Below are 22,851 nucleotides of genomic sequence, written 5' to 3'. Positions count from 1 at the left end.
TGGACGGAGAGCGTTGGAGGTTTCCGGACACCGACCTGGCAGAGGGGAAATAACGGATGTCCCGGAGGAAACTTCCAACCTCGGAAATCCCATAGCGCGTAGTGGTATTAGACGTACATGTGCACGTTTATGGACATCCAACTCACGAAACAAGACGTAGACCATTGCCACCCCACTGCAAGACATGGCAGCAAATTGAAGCCATTTGAGGCCATCTGTGTCCTTCATGGAATCGAGGATCCACATGTTTTGGGCCTCGTGCAGATGGAAGTACTCGGTAACGATCAGGGACATCCTCCTGTCTGTGTTGTTGTCGTAACCCCACAGTTACACCCATGGTGACAAAGTGAACTAAACGTAACTCACTCCTTCGGCCTTCTGCTGAGACCTCCCTGCGAGTCATGCTCAGTGAGACTGATAATAATAATAATAATATTTGGGGTTTTACGTGCCAAAACCACTTTCTGATTACGAGGCACGCCGTAGTGGAGGACTCCGGAAATTTTGACCACCTGGGGTTCTTTAACGTAATCTAAGCACACGGGTGTTTTCGCATTCCGCCCCCATCGAAATGAGGCCGCCGTGGCCGGGGTTCGATCCCGCGACCTCGTGCTCAGCAGCCCAACACCATAGCCACTGAGCAACCACGGCGGGTCAGTGAGACTGAATACGACACGAAAGCGGAATAACCGGCTAATGAATTTTCGCTTTATTATATGGAATTGGAATGCATGTCGAACAATTTCAGTGGGGTGACAGGCCGAGATGTGCGGCAGTCAATGTAGTGGCTTAACAGATTCGAGAAGGCGTCACCTTTCGCCGGGTTCTCGAAATGAGATGTTCCTCGAGCGAGGAGGTTCGCAGAAGCGCTGAAATTGTTCCGTGACTAAGGCCGATTCCGCCGTAACTACAGACCGCGCGAGGCTAAATCAACGCTGCACCAAGAAAAAATAGTCACTTTAGCATACGTCAGAGGGTGAAGGCGAAAGCCTGCTCGCTCAAGAGACATTCATTAAATTACTCGACATTCTCATTCGAATGCGCTGTTTCTTGTTTTCTCCCACCAAAGGTCGCGAGTTCGAGTACCTTAACTTTATATTAATTAACTGCGCCTTAACTTCACCTTGACACCAAAGGTCGTGGGTTAGACTTCCACATAAGCTCGAGGATTCAACTGTCACCAAAGGTCGTGCGTTCGAATGCCTGAATTAACTTTTCTTTTTGTTTTTGCATGACGAGCGGCATCGGAGCCAGCTATGGAAGACGACGAACGCGCGAGCAGTGGCACGGGCGCGTCTGCGCGAGACGAGCTCATTCGGCTTTCTGTACCGCAAGTTCGCGTTTTCCAGACCATCAGGGGTATGACCCACTCAAGGTGTACGCCTTTAAAAAAAATTTTTTTAAAAAGTTATGCTCTTTGTTGGCTAGCATTGCGCAACCCGCTACTATGATGCACGGCCCAGAGAAGGCGAAGTGCACAGGCATCAGCGCCGCTGCACATGCGCATACCTTCGCGGTGCCAATCGCGCACTGCGACAGGCTAGATGTGTTCTATGTATTTGCCGTTTAAAGGGATGCAAGAGAGGTAGATTAAGTAAAGGTGGTTAAGTATATAACGATACGGCATTACAGGAAGTTTGGCAAGCCGGAAATGACGCAAAAACAGGACCAGGTGGCGACACCGCCCTTCCAAACGCGCCAGCTATCCGTAGGGTTACCGATTTTCAGTGTCTACTTGGCTCTATAGCTTAACTGTAGCGCCACAAATGATTACATTGCATCCTAAAAAGAAGGGGGACTCAACATATAACTCGAGTACTTTTCCTGTGCCAAAATAGGCCTAATACGAAAAAATACGTTACATTTCACACTTATGTACCGGCGCCGAGATCTCGGCGCTTAATTGAAGGAAGTGAAGCTTGGCGCTTATTTTTTCGCTGTAATGATATAAACCACTGGCAGTACAATTGATTTTCTAAATAGCAGTATAAGCTGATTAAATATTCCTTTTCAGTGTCCCTTTAAAACTATGCGTCACTATGCGCTGTGCGTGGTGCGTTTCTGTCCAGTTTCAAAGATCCCTTTGCATAACAGTGCGTAATAAAAATATAACGTCACCGTTTTGCATAACAAACGTACTTTCGACGAATGCGAGCTACGCCTGCAGCACTGTTAATGTTAAGCTACATTTCGTTTAATCTGTTTGTACTTAATAAAGGGAAAATCAGGCATGCACCCGTTCGTAGAGATTGCTACAAAGGAAACCCATACGGGTTCCTCGAAAGAAAAGCCTCACAGCTGAAGAAATTTTTTTTTTAGCTGAGGCTTTTCTTTCGAGGAATCCGTATGTGTTTCCTTTGTAGCAATCGCTAGAACGGGTGGATGCCTGATTTTCCCTTACTTCTCTCCGCCTTGCGGGTTTCCGCAGAACTATTACGTCAATCTGATTGCGCGCACGCACGCACGCACGCACACACGCGCACACACACACACAATTTCACCGATCAGCAGGGGAAAAAACGAACGCCGGCGCTCGTTTCGGTATTTCACACTGAAATTCGCTAGAGCACTTCCATCGACACAGCACACTCGTACATTCCGACGAGTACACAGCCGGTTTACATGTGTCGTAACGAGAGAGACAAATAACGCACTTCGCCCTCGAGCAACTAACCCACCAGGCTTGGTGTCGGAAAGAGCCGCAGGCCGGTGCCTCCACGGCACTAACACAGCCAGGACACAAATTAAAAGAGCACAATGTTTATTTACAGCAGCTTTTGGCACAGACTCGTCTGTATGATACGCACTAAACACACACACGCACACTCACATACAAAAACGCGCGGAGGGGAACGCAGGAGACAAACAAAATACGAACCATGTATTCGTACAGGAATATCACAACGTTGGGACGTAAGTACACTGGGATATGAGGGGGGGGGAGAAAAAGAAAAGAGGGCATGATGGGGGGGAGGGGGACGTCGTTCATACACCGCGCAGGGTTCGCAGCGACAAGCAACAAATGAACAAAGCGCCAAAGAACACAGAAACGGACGCCGACTCCACTTCTACGTCGTATCTCGCTTTTGCGTCCACCAGACGTGTTCGCAGCGTCGTTCTCACTATATATATATATATATATATATATATATATATATATATATATATATATATATATATATATATATATAAAATACATCGTAGATTGTGCAAGGAAAGAAGAAAGGTTGTACGATTCTCCAAATATTGGCCTAGCGACAGACATATCAAACTCCCTCCACGACTTTAGCCTAGCTCTTTCTCACGACGCAATGCGCCCAGAAGTTGCACTTCCCTAGGTTTACCAATTGCAGCGCGACCAAGGACTGGCCGCTAAGAGCTGCCCGAGCAAAGGCAATTATTTTCGAGATAGGAGCTAAGCGAGTCTCTTTGGTCACGGTAAATGTGAAAGAAACGAACAAACGCCTCCACCGGGCTGTTAATTGGACAGTGGCGTTACTATACAGCGAGCAGTGTATGGAGCCAGCCAGCAAAGAACGGAGACTGGGACCAGACGAATTATAGTCGTTCCGACAGCGCGCAAACTTAGCGTCACCACGTAACAGCAAACCGAACAGCTTTTATGAGCTGGCAGCGCCCACAGTCCAACACTACTACATTGTTTCGTAACGATGCGACACCGGAGTGGAAGCTACAGCTGTCCGTCAGCCAAACAGAGGCGGAATCATGAGAATGCCCCTTCGCCAAGTGTCCTCCTAACGTCGGAGCATGGTTGGCGTCACTTTCCCAGAGTGAGAATGTTTGTTGTTAGTGGAGTTCATTAAGAGAAGAGGTGCAGAACATGTCTCACGAGAGTTTGAATTTGCGTACTGAAAGCGCCACGACCGGCTTGCGCTATTTTGTACTCCTTTGGGGTTCATTTGTATACCTTTTTGCCCTGTTTTGCAAGCCCAGCGGTTTGCGTGTTCAAACTCTACGTACGCAAAATCTAAAACTCCCTGTAACCTAACAGCACCAAGCTGGAAGGGGGTCATATTGCGAGTTGCGCGAGAAACAAGTACCGAAAGGCAGGCACAGACGATAGGAGTTCCCTCCTTGCTTCTGCGCAACGTGCAATTCTTGCGCAACGAACAGTATGAATCAGTACCATCTCGCGCAACTTTCAGTGAAGCGTGCAAAAAATGAGAACGGAGGTGAAGAACGGAAGCACACGTCGTAGCTTCGGCTGATAGACACGGCGTTAGAGGCAACATTAACACGGACATCAAAGCCACAACCACAAGGAACACGTTTCCGACGGATTTTCGGCGTTGGCTCCGGCCGCCTTCGTCAAGAGCAATGCGACGCTCACTCGACCGCCTAAGTCTGCCCTGTCAGACCACAGCGCCGACGTCCAATGTGGCTAGTGAAACATGAAAGCCGGTCGACGTCGAGTGACGCCGGCCGGCGCTGACAATCCGTCGTCAACTTGTTCCATGTGGATGGGCCTTCAGTGTGGCGCAGAGTGTAGCGTTATCGCACTAATGCAACACCAAATGCGTGTATGCGACTCTCTCCGACGTTTGTGGCCGAAACAGAATGCGTGAACAATCGCGCGCACACGAAAATCTTCGAGCCTCACAGACTGTGGCTGCAGCTGAATGTGTAATCTATACCACTGAACCGGGCGTGCACCACGTACCGAAGGCAATGCCAGCGCCTGTCCCCTTAAATAGTAGAAGTCTTCATAACCAGCCCTTGGTTGCGCCGCAACCAGCACGATCCATCAACTCGCACCTGTCCCTCAGAAACCCAGCAACCCGAGACTACACACGCGCACACAAACCAGCTTAATCGCTATTCGCTGCCATCGTAGAAACATCGGCTGCTGGAGCAGTGACGGCGCCTGCGCTGCTGTCTTGAGCGCTCCACAAACCATTCGCGCAAAATCGGGCTGGACGATTCGAATGTGCAGCACCTGGGTGCACAGAGGTACCACTGCTCCGTTTTTACTACCTCCCGTGTCATCACCTTGCGGCACTGCCATGCAGAAATCGCACTGTGCCAATCGACACGCTGCCGGTTGCCTTTAACGCTACATTACCAATATAAGATTACTAACGCTGCCGATTCTGGAAAAAAAAGGAAAACGTGATTTGGCAGACCAAAACGTGTGCGAACCGTCGTGAGGATATATCGAAACTCTTTCACTTACGGTGTACCACCCAGAGTAAGGTTGCCTCTTGGTCAGAATTTCGGCGTTTAGGTGAAGGCAGGCCGAGCGGCGCACAGCGCACTCACTGCAGCCCAATATGCAGGCATTATGACCTCATTTCTCACTAGACACCGTCTCGCTAGCTTAGTGCAGCAATACGGGTCTTAAGCACGGCACAACCTCGAGGTACTAGTGTCGAAAGACAGAGAAAGTTTTCAATGCATACTGGGAGAACGAAAATCCATATATCGAGCGACAGAGACAGGGTACACATGTGGATGACATTGAATCATTCACCCAGGACCATAACGCAGCATGCAGCCTTAGCACAAGGCATATCTGCCGTCGTTCTTACCATGCGAAACTGAACTCTTTCGACAACGGTGCCGATTCGCAGCGACGGGACAACTGCCTGACCAATCAAACAGGAACGGCAGCAGAGGGATGCAATCACGTTGTATTTCGTTACTCTAGTAGGATCGGTCACGTCAGACAACCAACGCTTAGCTGCAAATGGAGAGCTAATGAGACGGAGTCGCAATCCAACTCCACAGTGAAGGCCACAAGGCCGATTTTGGACAAAATATGGCGGCGCTATGCAGAGAACTTCTTTCAGCTACTTCTGCGTGTGACGTCGATTAGAGCACAGGCCCGTAGCGAGCTGGCCTCTTTCACGATGTGCATCTCTTGTGTGATGGTCGCCAGCACCACGTCGCGGACAAAACGAGTGCAAAACCTGTCGCGATAGCTTGCCTCCGTGTCGCGCATTGCCCAACATCCCGTGCCTACACACGAAAAAAAAAAGGGAGGGTAAAACCTATATTGACTTCCTTTAGTTGGCCACGGCGGGACCATATCGAACAACACAACGCGTTCGCTCATACCACGCACACGCAAACAACGCTTCTCTACGAGGCAGGTCATTCGCGTTTTTTTTTTTTTAAGCCCCTGCTTAACTCTTTGCACATCAAAACGACAGACAGACCGGTCGCAACGCAAACCATGCGCGCGAATACGACCCTCGTTCACAAAACCGGTCAACAAACACTCGCGTCATAAACAGAGAAAACGCAGCCAAAACTAAAGTGTTCGCGAAGCACATTTGTCAACAAGTTCCCCAGCCGTATATTATGAAGGCCAGCAACCACCTTAAATGTCGCTAGCAAACGTCACTTCAACACTGCTCTGCGAAGCAGTGACTCCCGTACAGTAGTCCTGAAGCCTCTCCCACTTCACAGAAAACAGCGAACCAATCACGTCGCAGTGAAGTAACGTCCGTAGGAACGACGTCGTTGCGTCATCACTCTGTGCGCTGGCAAGTGGGCCGGTTGCTGTCCCTTCTCCGCAGCAGCCGAGTTAGTGAGCGGCGAAACATTGTCCCAGTTCCAACAGCAATGCACGCATACGCACGCGCACACACACACACACACAGGCACACATACGAGTGACAGCTATGGCTGGCATACGTCGCTGAAGATCACCCATTCTGCAGCTGACCATGACACAGCGGGCAACCTGCGTTTCCGCCACAAGTGAAAAGATTCGACTCTTGCAATGTTACTGTACACCGCCACACATATGGCACCACCACGAGCATCAAATCAAGCATGGTTGGCACAAAGATTTCCTCGCAGACACTGGCAAATTTGCTTGCAAAGGAACCTAGGATCACACCACTGGCCATAATTTTCGTCTACTTCTATCCGAGCAGGTACATTTTCTTTTGTCTGGTTACCAACATCCTGCCAAATGCTGAGCAATAATTGGCTACCACTCACTGCTACTCTGTTGAACAGCAGTATGTAAATAAAGTCTGCAAAGCATAATGTTCATTCCCGCCAATAATACACAGACATCACAGCCTCGGGAGTCTGCTTCACACCTTAACAAAGACCCACATAGAGACCAACACAAGCTATGCATGCATCCTCCAAGGTTATTACCATCCACAAGAGGAACTTCCAATGAATGACCAGCCTTATGCTGCTCCACTTTTGCTTGGTTATGTAGTGTGTGTCCTGTATGGGCAATGGAGCAAGGGCCTCTAGTTTCAATCCAGTACTGCCCAGAGTATCACCTGCTCGGTTGCTACTTCTTTTGACGATTGATGTGCAATGCCTTGTTCAGTGTGCTCTCAATCACGCGTCTACAGGTTGTGTGCCAGCTAGTAGAACTTTGTGCAAAATGTTCTTGTTGAGCCTCAAACATGACATGTACCCACGAATGGGGGACGGGCCAAGAATTGGGCAGTTGGAAGGAACGCAATAAAAGAAAATACAGAAATGAAAAGGTTGAAGAAAGAAAAACTGGAAATGAAGAAATTGTGCAATTGACTAACCAGGCAAAATGAATAGCCACTAGATTAAGAGCAGATTCCTTAAACAATTCAGACCATAAAGAATTTGTAAAAAAGATTAGTGACATTAAAGAAAACAATTAATATACAAATGTATTGTGGCTTGTACAAAATCGAATAGAGTATCAAACACATCCCAGTGGCTAGAACCTAGTGGCGACGCTCCAAAGGAGAGTAAAACCTAAACTTAGCTTCAAACAACCTTTGCAAAGTAGTGCTTCAAGAAGCCTTTTTCGTTGAATAAATCCGTAAGAGAATAAGAAGCAGTGGTCAATTGATTCCATTTCACTACAGGAAAGACACCATATAAGACCTGTGTAAATATAGACAAAGGTGGTATATGGTCACATGACCTTGCAAATGAAACCTTCAGATGTCTTAGGGACACCAGGGAATCTTCCAGAAAAAAAAAAAAAGAGGAACAGACGCTGAAAGTCAGAGAGTACCATTGATGATTTGATGGAATCGATACATATTGAAAATTTCCTTTACCTAATTGAGGTGGCGTAAGCCAGAGCTGGCATAACAGACAGGTTCATTGAGAGATGCTTGAGCTACTGAATCAGCCATTTTATTTGAGAATAACCCACAGTTGCCAGGTGCTCATAATAATCTAGCAAAAAGTAAGGGTTGGGGAATGAATAAGAGGAATGCCCCCAAGACAGCTGAATTTGAGGAGAACAAACTGAAAGCAAATGATCACTTAAGAGCAATCAATTCGAGAATACATATTGTATTTATTCGAATATAGGTTTTTGTTTTCTGTAAAATGTTACCCAAAATGAGCTATCAATTTATATCCGTGATCGAAGAATGTCAACCCATATTTGTGAGAAAGCTAGCAAAAGTATTGAGCTAACGGAGTTCCTCCGTCGCGCCCAGCGTTAAGCTAGTATGGAGGTTATCCACACCGACTTTAAGCAAAAAAGAGGTGAGGCGTGCAGACAGGACACAAGAGTAGAGAAGTGGACAACACGAACGCCATGTCTACAAGTTGTGTGCCAGCTATAACTTTGTACAAAATGTTCTTGTTGAGCCTCAAACATGACATGTACCCACAAAGGGGGGACGGGCCAAGAATGGGGATCCAATTCCAATGTCCACTTTTCTACTCTTGTGTCCTGTCTGCACGCCTCACCTCTTTTTTTGCATAATGAATCCTTACCAACTAGCTCAGATTTCTGTTGTTCTGACTTTAAGAAATGGCGCATATCCAACACCCTCAATGGCACTGAGGATGCCTGCAAAGCATCCAACGAGGACGACTTCTCCGGCAGTTCCGACAAGGATGCAGCTTGTGGCATCGACTAGAGAGATTTAGCGGCTGAGTTTTCGGTAAATAAAGGTGTCATGTTCGAAGTTTTTAGTTTTTCCAAAAAGATATGGGCGGACCTATATTTATGTTCAACCTATTTTCGAGTAAATAAGTTAGTCGCCAAGCTCAGTTTCGAAAATGGAGTGAAATTTGGAAGCCATAAAGAAAAAGACCAGCAAATGGGAGAAAATACCTGCCCCAGCCTTCTTACACAATGAAGCACCAATAGCTACAACGATACAAGATAATCTTGCTTTGCTTTAGATTTAGATACCCAAATCACTGAACCTTATTATTTTGTGACACAAATGTCAAACTCAATCTTACGATTTTGATAGAATTTTCTTGAGGGTGTGGCATCTTGGATATTCAAAGGTTTTGATTGTGCCTGCACAAAAACAATCTGTGCTGCATGAACTTAAGGCCAGTAAGTGACAAAAAGAAGTAAGGATCAGCAATGAAGGTATACCAAGGTCATCTGAGTGAAGAGTCAAGCAAAAACTATTTCCTGCATGATGTGATTGATAGCTGCTTCCACAGCAGGTATCTTGTACACTGACAGCGAAATAATTTAACACAAAACCATGTCGTTAACTCATGTTTATGGCAAAAATTTTGCAGAGAGGAGACATACACTTTTACATGTTTTATGAATATTTATTTTAAAAAAAGAACAACGCCTCTGCTTAAGCTAAAAAACCAAGAGTTCTTCAAATGAAATGTTTGACAAGTTTCCTGCAACCCAACAATGTCTGGAGAAAACTCAGGAGACAGATATAAGCCTGTTGCTGCACAATGAATCGGTCAGCAATTCCACTGTAATATTTTGAGAGACCCTATGGTAGGGAAATATTGAATGGGAGACTGCCCGATTTAAAATACATTACTCTGAAAGGTTTTTCTTTGAAAGGCTGTCTGTCACATACTTTTTAGTCAATTGAATAAGAGAGCAAATATTCTCAGACAGAGGGAGATTTGGAGCAATTGACGGAGTGGGGATCCCCGTTCACATCAGAATCAAGCACATCATTACAGAGGCATCCTGACTGAGGCCAGTTAAGAGCAGTAAATGGACCTGCATATTGAACAGCGAGGAAAAGGAAGTGGTTTATATTTGATGATGCAATGAATGCGGATGATCAGAAATTTCAGAGGTCACAACAGGTCACAACAGAGGTCCATAGCCTTTACATAGCCCTTTCTACTGCATCAGCAAGAGATTGAGGAAGGGCCACATCTGCTTCTCAGGGTTAACGGGCTGTGCAACGGCACAGTCACAAGCTTCTTGCCTAACCATCAGCAATAATTTCTCGATAGGAGCAAGAACTTTGTTTGACCATTTTAATAATTTGAACTTCCATTGCCTTTGCAAAGCAGCACAGGCCAAGCTCTGCAGAAAGGACAGTACCTTTGTAACCAAAATTTAGGGTCACTAGAACTGCGATTCTCATTGCAAATGTGGCATCAGGGAAAAATCAACCACTTTTAATGCTATGTTGACAGTGCCAACACTTGAGGCCCTGAAGATAAAGGCTCAACTTTGTAGATCAGGTGTAAGGCTTTGATTACAGTAGGTTCAACTGTAATGACTGACTCGGTCGGAATTTTGGCATCCACAATGCTTAAACACCAAAAGACCAACACTGCGCCTGCCACTGAAAGCATATTCAGTAGATGTAGAACTTGGCTTGAAGGGGGATGGAATGAACAAGCTCACCGGATTTGCAGCAAACACAGAGCACTTGAGGAATTGTGCACAGGTCTGGTCTAAAGAAAAAGCAAAGCAGACAATACCTCCATAGACAGACTAATGTATTTCTTATCTTCTGGGAGTGGCCCATAATTGCCCAAAGTTCTTGTTTTTCTTTTTCATCTGCATGATACCCCCTATTGGCCAGCACAAAAGTAATGGGAACGAAGCTGATTCAACTGTCCAAGAAAAGCTACACTAACAGGACAAGCAGAGACTGACAGAGGAAAAGCCCCAAACCATAGAGAACCATAGAGAAACGCGTGAACCTTGCTAATCAGCTTAAAAACACTTCTAGGAAATAAATTATAAAGAGGGAATGAGAAAATAGAGATATTACACAACCCGATGCTTGCCCACATTCGTGAGTAGAGGTATGCGAACAGATCCAACCTGTGATTTACTTGCATATGTTCATACAGCGAGCCGGTCAGTCATGACAAGTATGGCACCAAATGGAAGGAAAAGGGGCTAATCAGTGGGACCAACTGTAAGGGCGAAAAGCTGGGGCTGCCACCACATCCCATACAACCAAGGGGCTTCTAAACTGGGCTGAAGAAGAATGCACACGCTCGGATACAAGCACACAAGAATATTTCTGGGTCACTTTGTGCGGAGGCCTTAGTGCCAACAATCACCCCTCTGCACTTTCATACTGAAACAGGAATCAATGAAATGAAAGTGATGGCAAGATGTGCAAAAGAAGCAGGCACTTCTTTTCAGATTTTTAACAAGCTTCTCTCTCTCTCCCACACATGCACACACACACTGAAAATGCTGGCAACAGCCATCCACACACCAGCCTAGCACCCAGTTGGGCATCATGCATGTGATTGTGACAACAAGAAGGTGAATAAGCTCCATTTAAATAAAGAAAACAAGGAGTTAAACACCAAAAATCATAGTTTTGCCTGGATTCATTGCTGATGTGAATAGCCTCAGATAAGCTGAAGTCAAAATCAGTGCAGACAACAGCAAAAGGGAGAATATTTCACATGCCATTTTTGCCATGTCAGTTTGCAGCACACCAGAGGACAGCTCCTTAATGAGAAAGTAAACATGCCCACTGCCGCCAACATTTGAAGCCCATTTGACACTTCCAGATATCTGCAATAAACATGTCTACAAATTTAACTGTACACAAAGACTAAACATGTCTCCTAGTGTCCACACATCACATTATATAAAAACCACACTCCATCCAACATGCACTCTAAGTGGGCAGGTCACGGGATAATTTGTACATGTAACAGGCACAACAGCATGAGTGACAGGCAGAGAGGTATGCATTCATTCATCTCTTGATCAAAGTACATAAATTATCATACTACACAGGCGTCACAGAACTAGTAAAAGAGAACAAAATATTGTGAAAGTACCTAGCTATCTGGTTGAAACAAGACGACTTAACGAAGACTGTACAAGGTGAATGTGTTAACCCCTCTTTCACATAATCAAGATTCTCATCATGCTCAGCTCCATCATGAGCCAACTAGCCCTGCCAGTGGCCCCATAATAAAAAAATGAAGCAAACATGAGAGATTTTGCCATGAATGCTCTCACACAGCAGGCAATGAAGCTTTGTATGCACAGATGTCTGGGCAAAATTGACACACGAAGAAAATGGTACAAGCACAGAAAAGGCAGGCAGCCCACATGCTCCCTGACCATTTCTCTCTTCTAGCTCCACTGCAGCCAAATAGAAGCCCACATTTTTGTTACCTTGAACCCCTGCAACCAATAAGCAGTCAGAAAGAATAAATGCTATTGCATTTAAAAATAGAAGGATGGCCAATGCACTGACGCCCGGCAAATCAAATATTGCAGCCTTATTTTTAAGCCAGTTCCAAGAACTGAAGGCATACCCAGAGCCTCAAACACATGTGACTAAACAACCTGTCTCACGATTCTAATTTGCCAATTTTAGCTGGAGCACCATGAACTGTTCAGCACCACAACACTTTGGAACAATGACAGTGCTTTACAAATCGCCCACTTAGTGCACATGTAGGCAGGAAACTTCTGACCAACCCAGGGATGCTTTTAGGGCCCCAGATATATATATTTTGTTACACAGTCTGAGAAAAGTATTCTGTAATGATACAATGTTTTCAGAAGACACTTCCTAGTTTCATATGGGTGGTGTAAGAGAGAACTACGAGTAGACAGGTGAATCACTGACACTAAATCTTGCAAACTAGAAGCTAGCAATTTGCTACGACATGCTGTAATGAACCAAATTTAGACTTGCACATCAATAACACAAGAAAAATGTTTCAGACACTGACTGCCCATAATGTTGGCAAGGCCAGTACAGGCTAGACATGAGACAAGTTGCTTGCAACAGAAATTTAGAGGGTGGGAGTCACAAACGCTGTCTTTCGTGAGGAAGCAACAGTCTGATCCATACAGAAGTTCCGATATTTTTTTATTAAATAGGCGGTCCAGATAAGGTGTGTAAAAACTGGTGTCAAAGAAAAAAGAACTTACATTTTAATGCAGGTAACTTATTTACTACCTTTCATAATTTTTAGTTACAAAATACACAAATGTCATGCAGTGGACTCAATTTAGCTGCTGGTGGTGATGACAATGAAGTCTTCAACCAAGCTACAAACAGTGCCTACAGAGGTTCTTGCGCAGTTTGGCACTCTATGAACCAAATACCCATGCCACATGGAACACTTAATGTCATTAAGTGCCCAACTATAAAGTAGGTGCTACACGAGCATTCTTAATGACACTGAGCACTATGATGATAGCACAGGTGAAAGCAGTAAGCTTGTTTTCAATCATAAAAAATATATATAATATTTAGCAAATAAAACATTGGGAGCTAAAGTACGCATTCAACAGCTGAATGAGATGGAAGAAAGCACTATATCGCAAGTGGCATTAAGTTCCGACACCATTAAGTATTTCCATGTGGCACCACGTGAATGACCTCAAACTTGAAGGCATTAAGCAATTACTGTATTTTCCAGTTTATAAGTCACGCCTTTGTATAAGTTGCACTCCCCTCAAAACAGCAGTTCTTCAAAAAAAAAAAGAAACACGTAAGTCGCACCAGTGCATAGGATGCACCTGTTCATTCAGTAGGCGATTTAAAAAACACAGTGACGTTTCACTTCGTGAACGCGGGTCACACGCAAGCGTATTGTGCCGTTTCTATACAATTGTGACAGCAATGTGGACAGTCCAGCTGCACTTCTGCTGCTGTGATCGCCGTGACGTTCTGTACAGAGCCTAAGGCCGGTAACATTGTCCCCGTAAGCTGTATGTGCGAATGAACACGTGCGATGATGAGCCGAATCGCGCACAAGGGAGGAAAGCGGGAAAGCAGCGTGGGCTAGAGTTGCTAGCAGCGTGGGCTACACAGTTGCTACTCTCGTAGCAACTGTGTAGTTTGCGTAGTGTAGTTTGCGCTGCATCTTGAAAGCGATGTGCAGATGTTCAGACTTCTGAGTCGGTCAACTCGTGGTCAGCCTGCTGCCACTTGTATTGCTGCTGTCCTTCTCGCAAAATGCTTGGCAACTCGAACACAAGAAGAACCCAGTACCTCCAAAGTGCACACACAACCCGTAGCAACTGCCTGAAGAGGTCAACCAAGCGCGCTTCGCATGTCCGCTTTTGATGGCAGTTTCTTCCGTGGAAAAAGAATGCATATAAGTTGCACTGTTCTATAAGAGGCGCTGACGAAAAATTCAGAGAAGAAACGTGAATTATAGACTGGGAAATACGGTAATGTCATTTTTGGTGCCTGTGTGGCACGGGTATTAATTTGTGATGCATGTTTATAAAGTGGGTTATGCCTACTGACAGCTAAGCGATAGGGGCAGCGGATAAAGCCAGTGCTAAATTGACAAAAATAAAAGCTCATGAGCAAGGTTACCACTGCCTATATTTCCTGGCACTGCAATTCTATTTCAATGCACAAGTAACAAATAATCTTAACTGGAGCCCAAAGTATTTATGACAAAGGCAGAGAAAATGCAAGAGCGCATGTATGTTACCAGAAAGCTGTTCTTCATTCTAACAGAGTGAAAATTAACTATTCATTGCACGGTGCAGAAGCACTAAGAGCTGAATTGATTGTTTCATGTCCTTCTACACACAAACACACACACACACAAACAAAAGGGGTGGGAGGTTTTTACCAGGTTTAAATGCCATGGGCCAGGGGACCAAAAGAACTTGCACTTGAGATCATATGTTTGTCTAGTTTCTTTGATCTTGTATTCTTAGTACCCTTTAGCAGCAAGAAATCCAGCCTTCCAGTATTCTAGCCCAATCCCACAAACGATGCTTGCCTTAAAATAATGCGTATTCAAATAATGTGAGCCACAGTGAAATAAAAGTAGGGGTGTGCAATTATCAAAATTTTCAAATACAAACTGAATATTGAGTAGTGATATGCACATGCATTTATTAGCAAGTTGGGTTAATTTGTCATTTTGGAACACTGCAATTACACTGTGTTAAAAACCTAGACCAAGAAGGTGTTATACTAAACCATTGTGTATTTCACTCATGTTAACTCAGAATATTTAGTAATTCCCACTAGCTCTCCTTGCCAGCCTGTGCCTTCTTATACCCCACCAAATGCCTGTAATATCGGAGGCATTTGACCCTGTGCCAGTTGTCACTCATCGCACTTGTTGTCAAGTAATAAGCTCAAAATTGAGCATTGCCATTTGTTGGGCGTGTTGGTAAACTGAAAGCATATTTAGCGCCAGCAAACAAGGACGGAAGGAAGACGGAGTTTACCAACATGCCCAACAAACGGCAATAGCGCATTGTGGTGTCGTCTCCCTTCCATCCTTGTTTGCTGGCAATAAATATGCTTTCAAAATTGAGGGTGGCACTGCAAAAAAAAAAAAAAAAAGAAAAAAAAAGAAAAATAAAAAAAGGGGGGGGGGGGAAGCACCCTCGCTGTCTGCAAACCAGTTCGCCCTTGCTACTGAGAGTCTGGATTTCCCGCACAGTTTAGATGTTTAGTGTCTAAGTGTGCTTTACAGGCAAACTTTCACTAGCAGCACAACATCCCAAAATTCAGCCCAATATCGCCCCAATATTTATAGATTAGATAGAAACAAATACTAAGAACCGTGTTTGTGCTCCCACACAGCCAGCAATATATTCAATTTGATTAGAATATTCATATTCAACCCCATATTAAAACATTTTTGAATATCTATTTTTTAATCGAATACAAACATTAAAAATATAATATTCTATAATATTCAAACTTTTCGAATATTTGCACACCCCTAAATAAAAGCATTTTGGGTAATGTAAAACTGAGAAAAATAATTAACACTGCACCTAAAACAAAACTGAAATACACGAACCAAGGCACCCAATGGATTATATATTGAAACATACAATTACAGGCTTCCTTTGTTTTACAATGACATAAACAGGACCGACATCAACCACGAATTCATTTGTCCCTAATCTGCATGTACACCATCCAACGTGCAGTGATACTCATAAAGCCTGACGTCAGGGGATGGACAAGAGAGATGTCTGCCTGGACATCAGTTTGCACAAAGCTATAAAAGTGTGTTGCGTAAAGAGTGTCTATGCAGAAAGACATAATAAAACAAGGCAGCTATTTGTGCTGTTTTCAGATGTAACAAAGGTCAAGTGAGGTGTGCACTTGAAATGCGCAGGCTGGCAGAATGACATGAACCTATTGGAAACTAATGTACAAGGGCCTCTGCATATAGTCAAACAACCAATCACACAGTCAAGTATGTTTACCAGAAGTAATCACTACACTGACACTGCCTCTCTCTGTGCCTGTTAACAGGGCAACAGAGGCATCGAGTGCAATACAAAAGTGAGCAAAAAAAAAAAAATAGGATCATGAAAAAAAATTTTAAAAACCCACAGAGCACGACATAAGATAGGACCTACTACAAACAGCAAGCACCGCCTTTCAACAGGAAAGCACGCAGCATATGGTAAAGTATTAAAAATAGCATCATTTACCATGCTGACAGACCCAGCAAAAATGCATTGCTACAAGAAAGAATGAAAGAAAAAAGAAAAACATGCATCAATGGGTGAACTAAGCAAAAATAGGATCACCAATAAAAAGCTGAAGAGCACAATGCAAAACACAATGCAAAATACCAACAATGACCACGAACTCGAATGCACATACGACCAGCTAGGGTAAAGACAGGGTGTCACCTGTGCAGCTCACATTGAAAGCTCCAAAGCAGCACAATCACGACAAGAGCATGGAACTGGCAAGAAAATGGAACAGTCAATCAAGTGATGCCAAAAGGTAAGCAAGAGCTCAAGCCCCATTAATAAATTGTGGCAATGGCAATTAACTGCTCAAGACAGAGCTTGGATACCCTGGCCCTTCGGACGTTTCACAAAGCCAGAACAAAGCATGAAAAATAATATAAGAATGACAGTGTGAAAGGAAGCTTCTCTTTCTTTCAAATCAAATTCAACATATCTGAACTCGTCAGTCAAAACATCAGACAATTAGACACTTTAGCCTGGAGAAACCGCATGATCCTGTTGACCACATTTTGTCACAAGCAAGTCAGTGGAGCCCCAACAGCCATGCAATGTGCGCAGGAAGTAGCTTGTATGATGGCGCTTTTTACTACAAACTTGGTTTTGCGATCACAGCATCCTGGCAATGGTATCAAACTCATGGCAGCATGTGGTGCCATAATTGAATGGCTGCTTTTTAAACTCGAAGAGGCAATTTTTGTAGACATCACAGAAACATTACTTGGTTATAGTATTTCAAAAAGAAGAAAATGCTTTGAAAGGTTACTTTATTACTTTTTTTTTTCCTTGCTGCCTTCGCACTAGTTCAGCACCTACTGCATGTTTTGTGCACTGCATGAGAAAAGCAGTTTCTGCAAAGCTCATGGTGGAGTATAAAAGATGACATGAGCAATTTTTTGTTTTCCATTGTTGCCACTAGAGGGTGACTGTCATGCAGTAGGAAAAATGCTTACTGTAAGCTCAGCAGCAAAATGCCAACAGTAGGGAGTATATATTCCCACTGCTCGCCAAAGGGTTAATGCATTGTTAGTTAGCGAACAGGGGCCATTATTATAAATTTACGACATGTCAACAAGTTTTGAAAACCAAAAACTGAACATACTGATAGACACGAGGTAAGAAAGCTCACAGCTTTCAAGCTAGAAAGTGAGGCCACAGAACCACCTAAATTGTTGCAAAACAAAGCTGGGTGACCATATTTTACCTTCACACATTGCACCGACTCCCAAGCATCATGCACATCATTCACATGAGGCACACAGACCTGTCCCATCGCAATTCAATATTGTTTGATTCTAAAATGGAGGACAACACAGCAAAACAAGAGCAGACTCTACACACTACTGAGACATGCAGCAGACCACAGTTTTATAGCCTGAAAGCCAGAAAAGCGTCACACGGTAGCGTTTTAACAGCCAGTGCAATGTCATTGGTCTACACTATGAGATCACTGAGCCTCTAAAGTGCCAATACCAGCACATATATGCGGCCTTCACTTGCAACTCACTTTGCCGGGAGAGTGAAGCTGCACAAATGCACTGCAAGAATGCAGGTTACATATCTCCTCACGGGTGTAGCATTGACTATGCATGCCAATGTTCAACAAAGCAAAACACAGGGCAGAATTCAATATAAATGTGTCTTCCATCGTTTACCAATTACACTAACATTTTGCAATTCCTCCACCAAATTTATCTGATACAGTATTGTACAGGGTTTTGGTAACCCACATCTACACTCACACTTTTATTATGTAGCCTTGTACAAAGTTTCTACATATACACATATATACAGGGTGTAAGTGCAAGCAGTAAGACTTCAGAAACTCACAGAAGTGCTCATTTTTAATCACACCAGTAAAAAAATGCAGCCTTTGAAAACAAGTGCTAAGGATCACTGTCAAAGTCTTCAGCTGTCAGGTATCGGTCACTAGCTTGTGCATCTATGGTGCAATTATAAACTGCCTGCACACAAGGAATTCTCTAAAAAAGACCTCAACGTTCTTAGGATTGATGTGAATGTACGCAACCACGCATCCAAGCAACACTTTTGTTCCCTCTAGGAGAATGAGCCCAACATGTGTGTGCTTGATTTTTTTTTAATTAACACATAGAAAAAAATTGAAAGATTTTCTGCGAATACAGATGGTATCTCCAAAGTTGAGCTACTTCCCACTTGTCTTACAATGACTAACATACACAGGAATAAAACTTTTACGAACATAAAGCTGTGGAATTTCGGTAGTAAAACCACGGTACTCATAGCCATGTGCAATATTTTAATGTGACCAGTACTCCAGTAAATATAACTACTGTTAACAGGACACTAAAGAAAAATATGTAATAAGTTGAGCTAGATTGATAGTTTGTTCGTCCAGAAGCCTATCATAGTTTTCTGTGTGCCCAAACATCCCTTTGCTGCTTAAATAACCGCTGCCAAAAGCCCCGCTGTCGCTACTCAATTTGAATGGAACGTGCCACAAAGGGCGAGTTGACATAATCTCCACATGCGTTCCCTCTATTCTTCACTCTCCAAATCAGCCAGTGCTGATGTCGCATAGGAGGTATATTCCACAAGTGGTGGCACTCATATTTCTAATTTTTGTCGCTTTCTCGCCTAAAAAGGTCTGTTCTCACTGCAAATGATGAACTTGTTATTAAGGATATTTCAAATACAATATCTTTCAATCTAACTCAACTTAATATTTTGCTACAGTGCCCCTTCAAAGGGCCCCTCACCAGGCCCCATAGCAAATTTTGGTTATACACTGGAAGTTGTGTGTCCTCTAGGGAGCGTTCTGCCGCAAACATTTTCCAAACTGGCTAATTAATAGCCAAGACAGAAATATTTCAGTGCCACAAACCCATGATTTCAGGAGGCGAGCTCCAGTGCTAAGCAAGACACTCTCTCCATTTGCCGTCTAGCCTCGGCAAGCAGAATTCCTTCACTGCGTTCTCCCATTCCGGACCTCGAGGATTGCGTGACGCATACATCACGGGCCCTGCCTTCATTTTTTTTTCCTCCTCGCTTTTTTGCGGCACAGCCCACTTCCGCTGACGGCAGCGCGCACAAGCTGTTGTGATTGTCCCGTTTAACGCAGCATACAATTTTGTGCGCTGTGCATGAGAACACCTGACTAGTGCTATAAGTAATTGCTACACGAATACTGAGGCAGACACAAGCGGATAACGGAGCATGATCTCGCGCTGGAACATGGTAGAAAATCATATAGTTTCGGTGTTTGCCTATGCGACTGCACGACATGGGGACAAGCATATGAAACGGAAGTACACCTCTCTTGCTGCAGTGCGAAGTAAAACAAATACATGCAGACATTCGGTTTGTGTTTTATTATTTCTCTAAGCTTTAATTCGTCTATCCAAGCAACATATTACACAAATAACAGATGTTCCCTAGAATAATTCTCGAAGTCACGTGTCACCACGAGTGACGTCGCAGTGAACATGTGTACATAGGCACACTAGCACGTGTACGTCATCCTCCGGATTGGAGCGCGCAGGCCGCAAGAAGGGAAAACGGCATTCGGTTTGAAATTTCAGATCTTTCCACGGCGCGTAGCAGTGTAACACTTTGCAGACATCATCGTTATAGCGCACTGTATGCTCTGCGTTTGTCAGCTCAAAATGCCCAGTCCTGGTGAGGGGCCCTTTAAGCTTCCTTTTAAGGGCTAAGCATTTAAATTATAGGAAATGTAAACTGGCAGCAAGATCAATACGTATTACACAGCATTCTTATTATTATCTTAACTTGCATATTTGTCACTCCATAATGCTAATTTTTTTAAGCTACACTACAGCGTGAAATGTACAAACACTACTATGCTTTGACGGTGTGCATACTGGCCTTTTTCAATTATAACTTAGATTTGCACAGTGCAATTTTCATTTACTACACTAAAAGGTATGATCACCGGATGCTTTAGCTTCTTCGGCAAAGGATTCTTTAGCTTCTTCAAGCACACATGGCCTTCATAAAAATCTATAGCCTGTGCGTATATATACCTATACATACATATATCCAGGTACTCCTAAAAATAATCCATAATCAAGACTTCCTTTACTCAAAGAACTCACTGACTGGGAAGGGAAAAAAAAACTAAAGAAGCTGGGCTCGGTGACCAAGATTCACTGGAAAAGCAAGCCTTCCACACACTGCACATGCTACAGGCAAACACAAAAAGCCTGAAAACTTAGCCACTAAAGTTTGCCTTCACTAACAGGTGCTTAAAAATCAGGTGGAGCATTCTAACAGTTGCAGTGGAGTACAAACCGAACGAAAATTGTGAAGCCCCAAATTACACCGTGCTAAAGGACAGTACATTTTGGTTCATTAAACAATAGGTATCAGATGAGCACAGAACAAAGTGAACAGTAACAACAGCAAGGCTGGAATAATATAAAACTATTCCAATCTGTTTTTATTCCAAATCCGCCGTTAACCTTCCACGATAGGTCAAAATAGCTCAGGCCCAGCTTATATGAGCGGGCACCGTGAACATACATGCAAAGCCCGAGCCATTTTGACCTATCACGGAGGGCCAATGGATGATTGGAATAAAAACAGACTGAAATAGTTTTACGTTATCCAGGCCCAGTACTGCTCCTTTCTGGATCTTGCAGTCATCCAGTCTTTCCCCATTTTCTAATGCAACCTGATTACGCCCAATGACAATACAGCATGGCAACTTTGACAATCAGGTCACTAAAGTGACCAGTCTTCTCTGGTTTCACATCAATCGCCTTATGCACGGAGAAGGCTGTGCTGCAACCTACACGTACGTCAAAGGCTGAAAGCCATGTCAATGCCATTTTGAACACAGAGCCACTGCATTACAGCAGATTCTTTATGAAGAAAATAAAACCTTCAAAGTGTCGTATCACAAAGAAATCTGCACTAGCGATGTTGGAGCATTGCCAGGTACTTAACTATGACCCAAACACCTGCCTGCACAAATAATAGCTTATCTCTGTATTTTAAAAACACCGAAGTTTAGACCTTGCAGTCTTTTCCAACCAAAGGTATTAAAAGCAAAACACATTTCTTAAAAAAAGGCTATCAAAAATGATTAATGCACGCACACACACACACACACACACACACGCACATGCATACACACGCACACGCACGCAAGCACACACACGCAAGCACACACACGCAAATCTTTTTATCTTTTCGACATTTATATTGCCACAGGAGTTTCAGCTGTCTAAAACGTCCTCTCCCAAATATGCCTTTTCTTTACCGCATGGCTACTTCCCACTTGCCATGGATCAAAATTGAAGATGCATCCAAAAATTGTAAAAAATTATCCCCTAATAAAAGCACGGCACTCGTTTACAGAGTGCTTCCCGTCAGCAGTTCCGTTCTCAAAAGCAAACTGCATTAATGCTTTTTAGCCACACGCTACAGCCAATTGCCGGCACTCACTGTCAACCACAAGAATTAACTGTGAGCAAGAACCAAATAATACAGACAGCACACTGTGTAAACTTCTCTCTTCTTTTTTTTAACCGGATGATATAACTAGTCCAACAAAGGTCTACCTCCTCAAAGGCAAAATGTCTGGTCAACAACTGAATAAATACAGAACCTTGCCATAGCAAAGTACACTGCCAACTCCACATACAGATATATGCACATATACAAACACATGGCAACACATTACACAAGTATGTGGGTGAGAGAGAGAGAATGCCAATGGTGTGGTGAAATAATGAGGGGGGTTCACTTGTGCTCGTGGTGGAACCCTCCAAGCAGCGGGGGAGAGGGGGGCAGAGGTGAGTTGTGGGAAGTGGCAGGTGTGTGTGTGAAGGGTGGAGAGAGCCGGACCTAGATGTGGGTCGCCTCCTGTGTGTCCCAATCATCGTCGTCTGTGGTGTCACTCTCAGAGCCTGGCTCAATATCGCTGCTGGGATCGTCACCCCCAGCACCCGAGGGGCACAGGTGGCTTGGGGATACAAATTTTAGTGACACCTGGAATAAACAATGGAAGAATGTTACAAGCATGAAGCCCATTGATATCTACGATAAATCATTACAGTCTCCACCAACACACACAAGGGGGCTCACTGTAAGCAAATACAGTTGATTTCAGGTAATTTTGAATCTCGTTAATTCGAACACACTTAATTCGAACTTCCGGTTTATTTGAACTGACGCTGTGGTACCAACAA

The 22,851-nt window shown here is 44.0% G+C and overlaps 1 protein-coding gene across 3 annotated transcripts in view; it reads right to left on the bottom strand.

The window, feature by feature from the left end:
- Positions 1-2,744: 2,744 nt before the first annotated feature.
- LOC142579752 (phosphatidylinositol 3,4,5-trisphosphate 3-phosphatase and dual-specificity protein phosphatase PTEN-like) overlaps positions 2,745-22,851 on the bottom strand; it is a 118,096-nt gene continuing 97,989 nt past the window's right edge. For 2 of the 3 annotated variants that reach the window (XM_075690299.1, XM_075690307.1), the window contains one exon: positions 15,967-22,651. In XM_075690299.1, the coding sequence (XP_075546414.1) occupies positions 22,508-22,651 (144 nt within the window). In that variant the 3' untranslated portion in view covers positions 15,967-22,507. Of the gene's footprint in view, positions 6,710-15,966; positions 22,652-22,851 lie in introns of those variants that run through there. The other variant, XM_075690288.1, reaches the window with a different exon arrangement.

Source organism: Dermacentor variabilis, chromosome 1 (genome assembly GCF_050947875.1).
Source record: "Dermacentor variabilis isolate Ectoservices chromosome 1, ASM5094787v1, whole genome shotgun sequence".
NCBI lineage: Eukaryota > Metazoa > Arthropoda > Arachnida > Ixodida > Ixodidae > Dermacentor > Dermacentor variabilis.
Note: the sequence above shows the minus strand (reverse complement) of the source record. Positions and strands in the feature narration are given on the sequence as shown.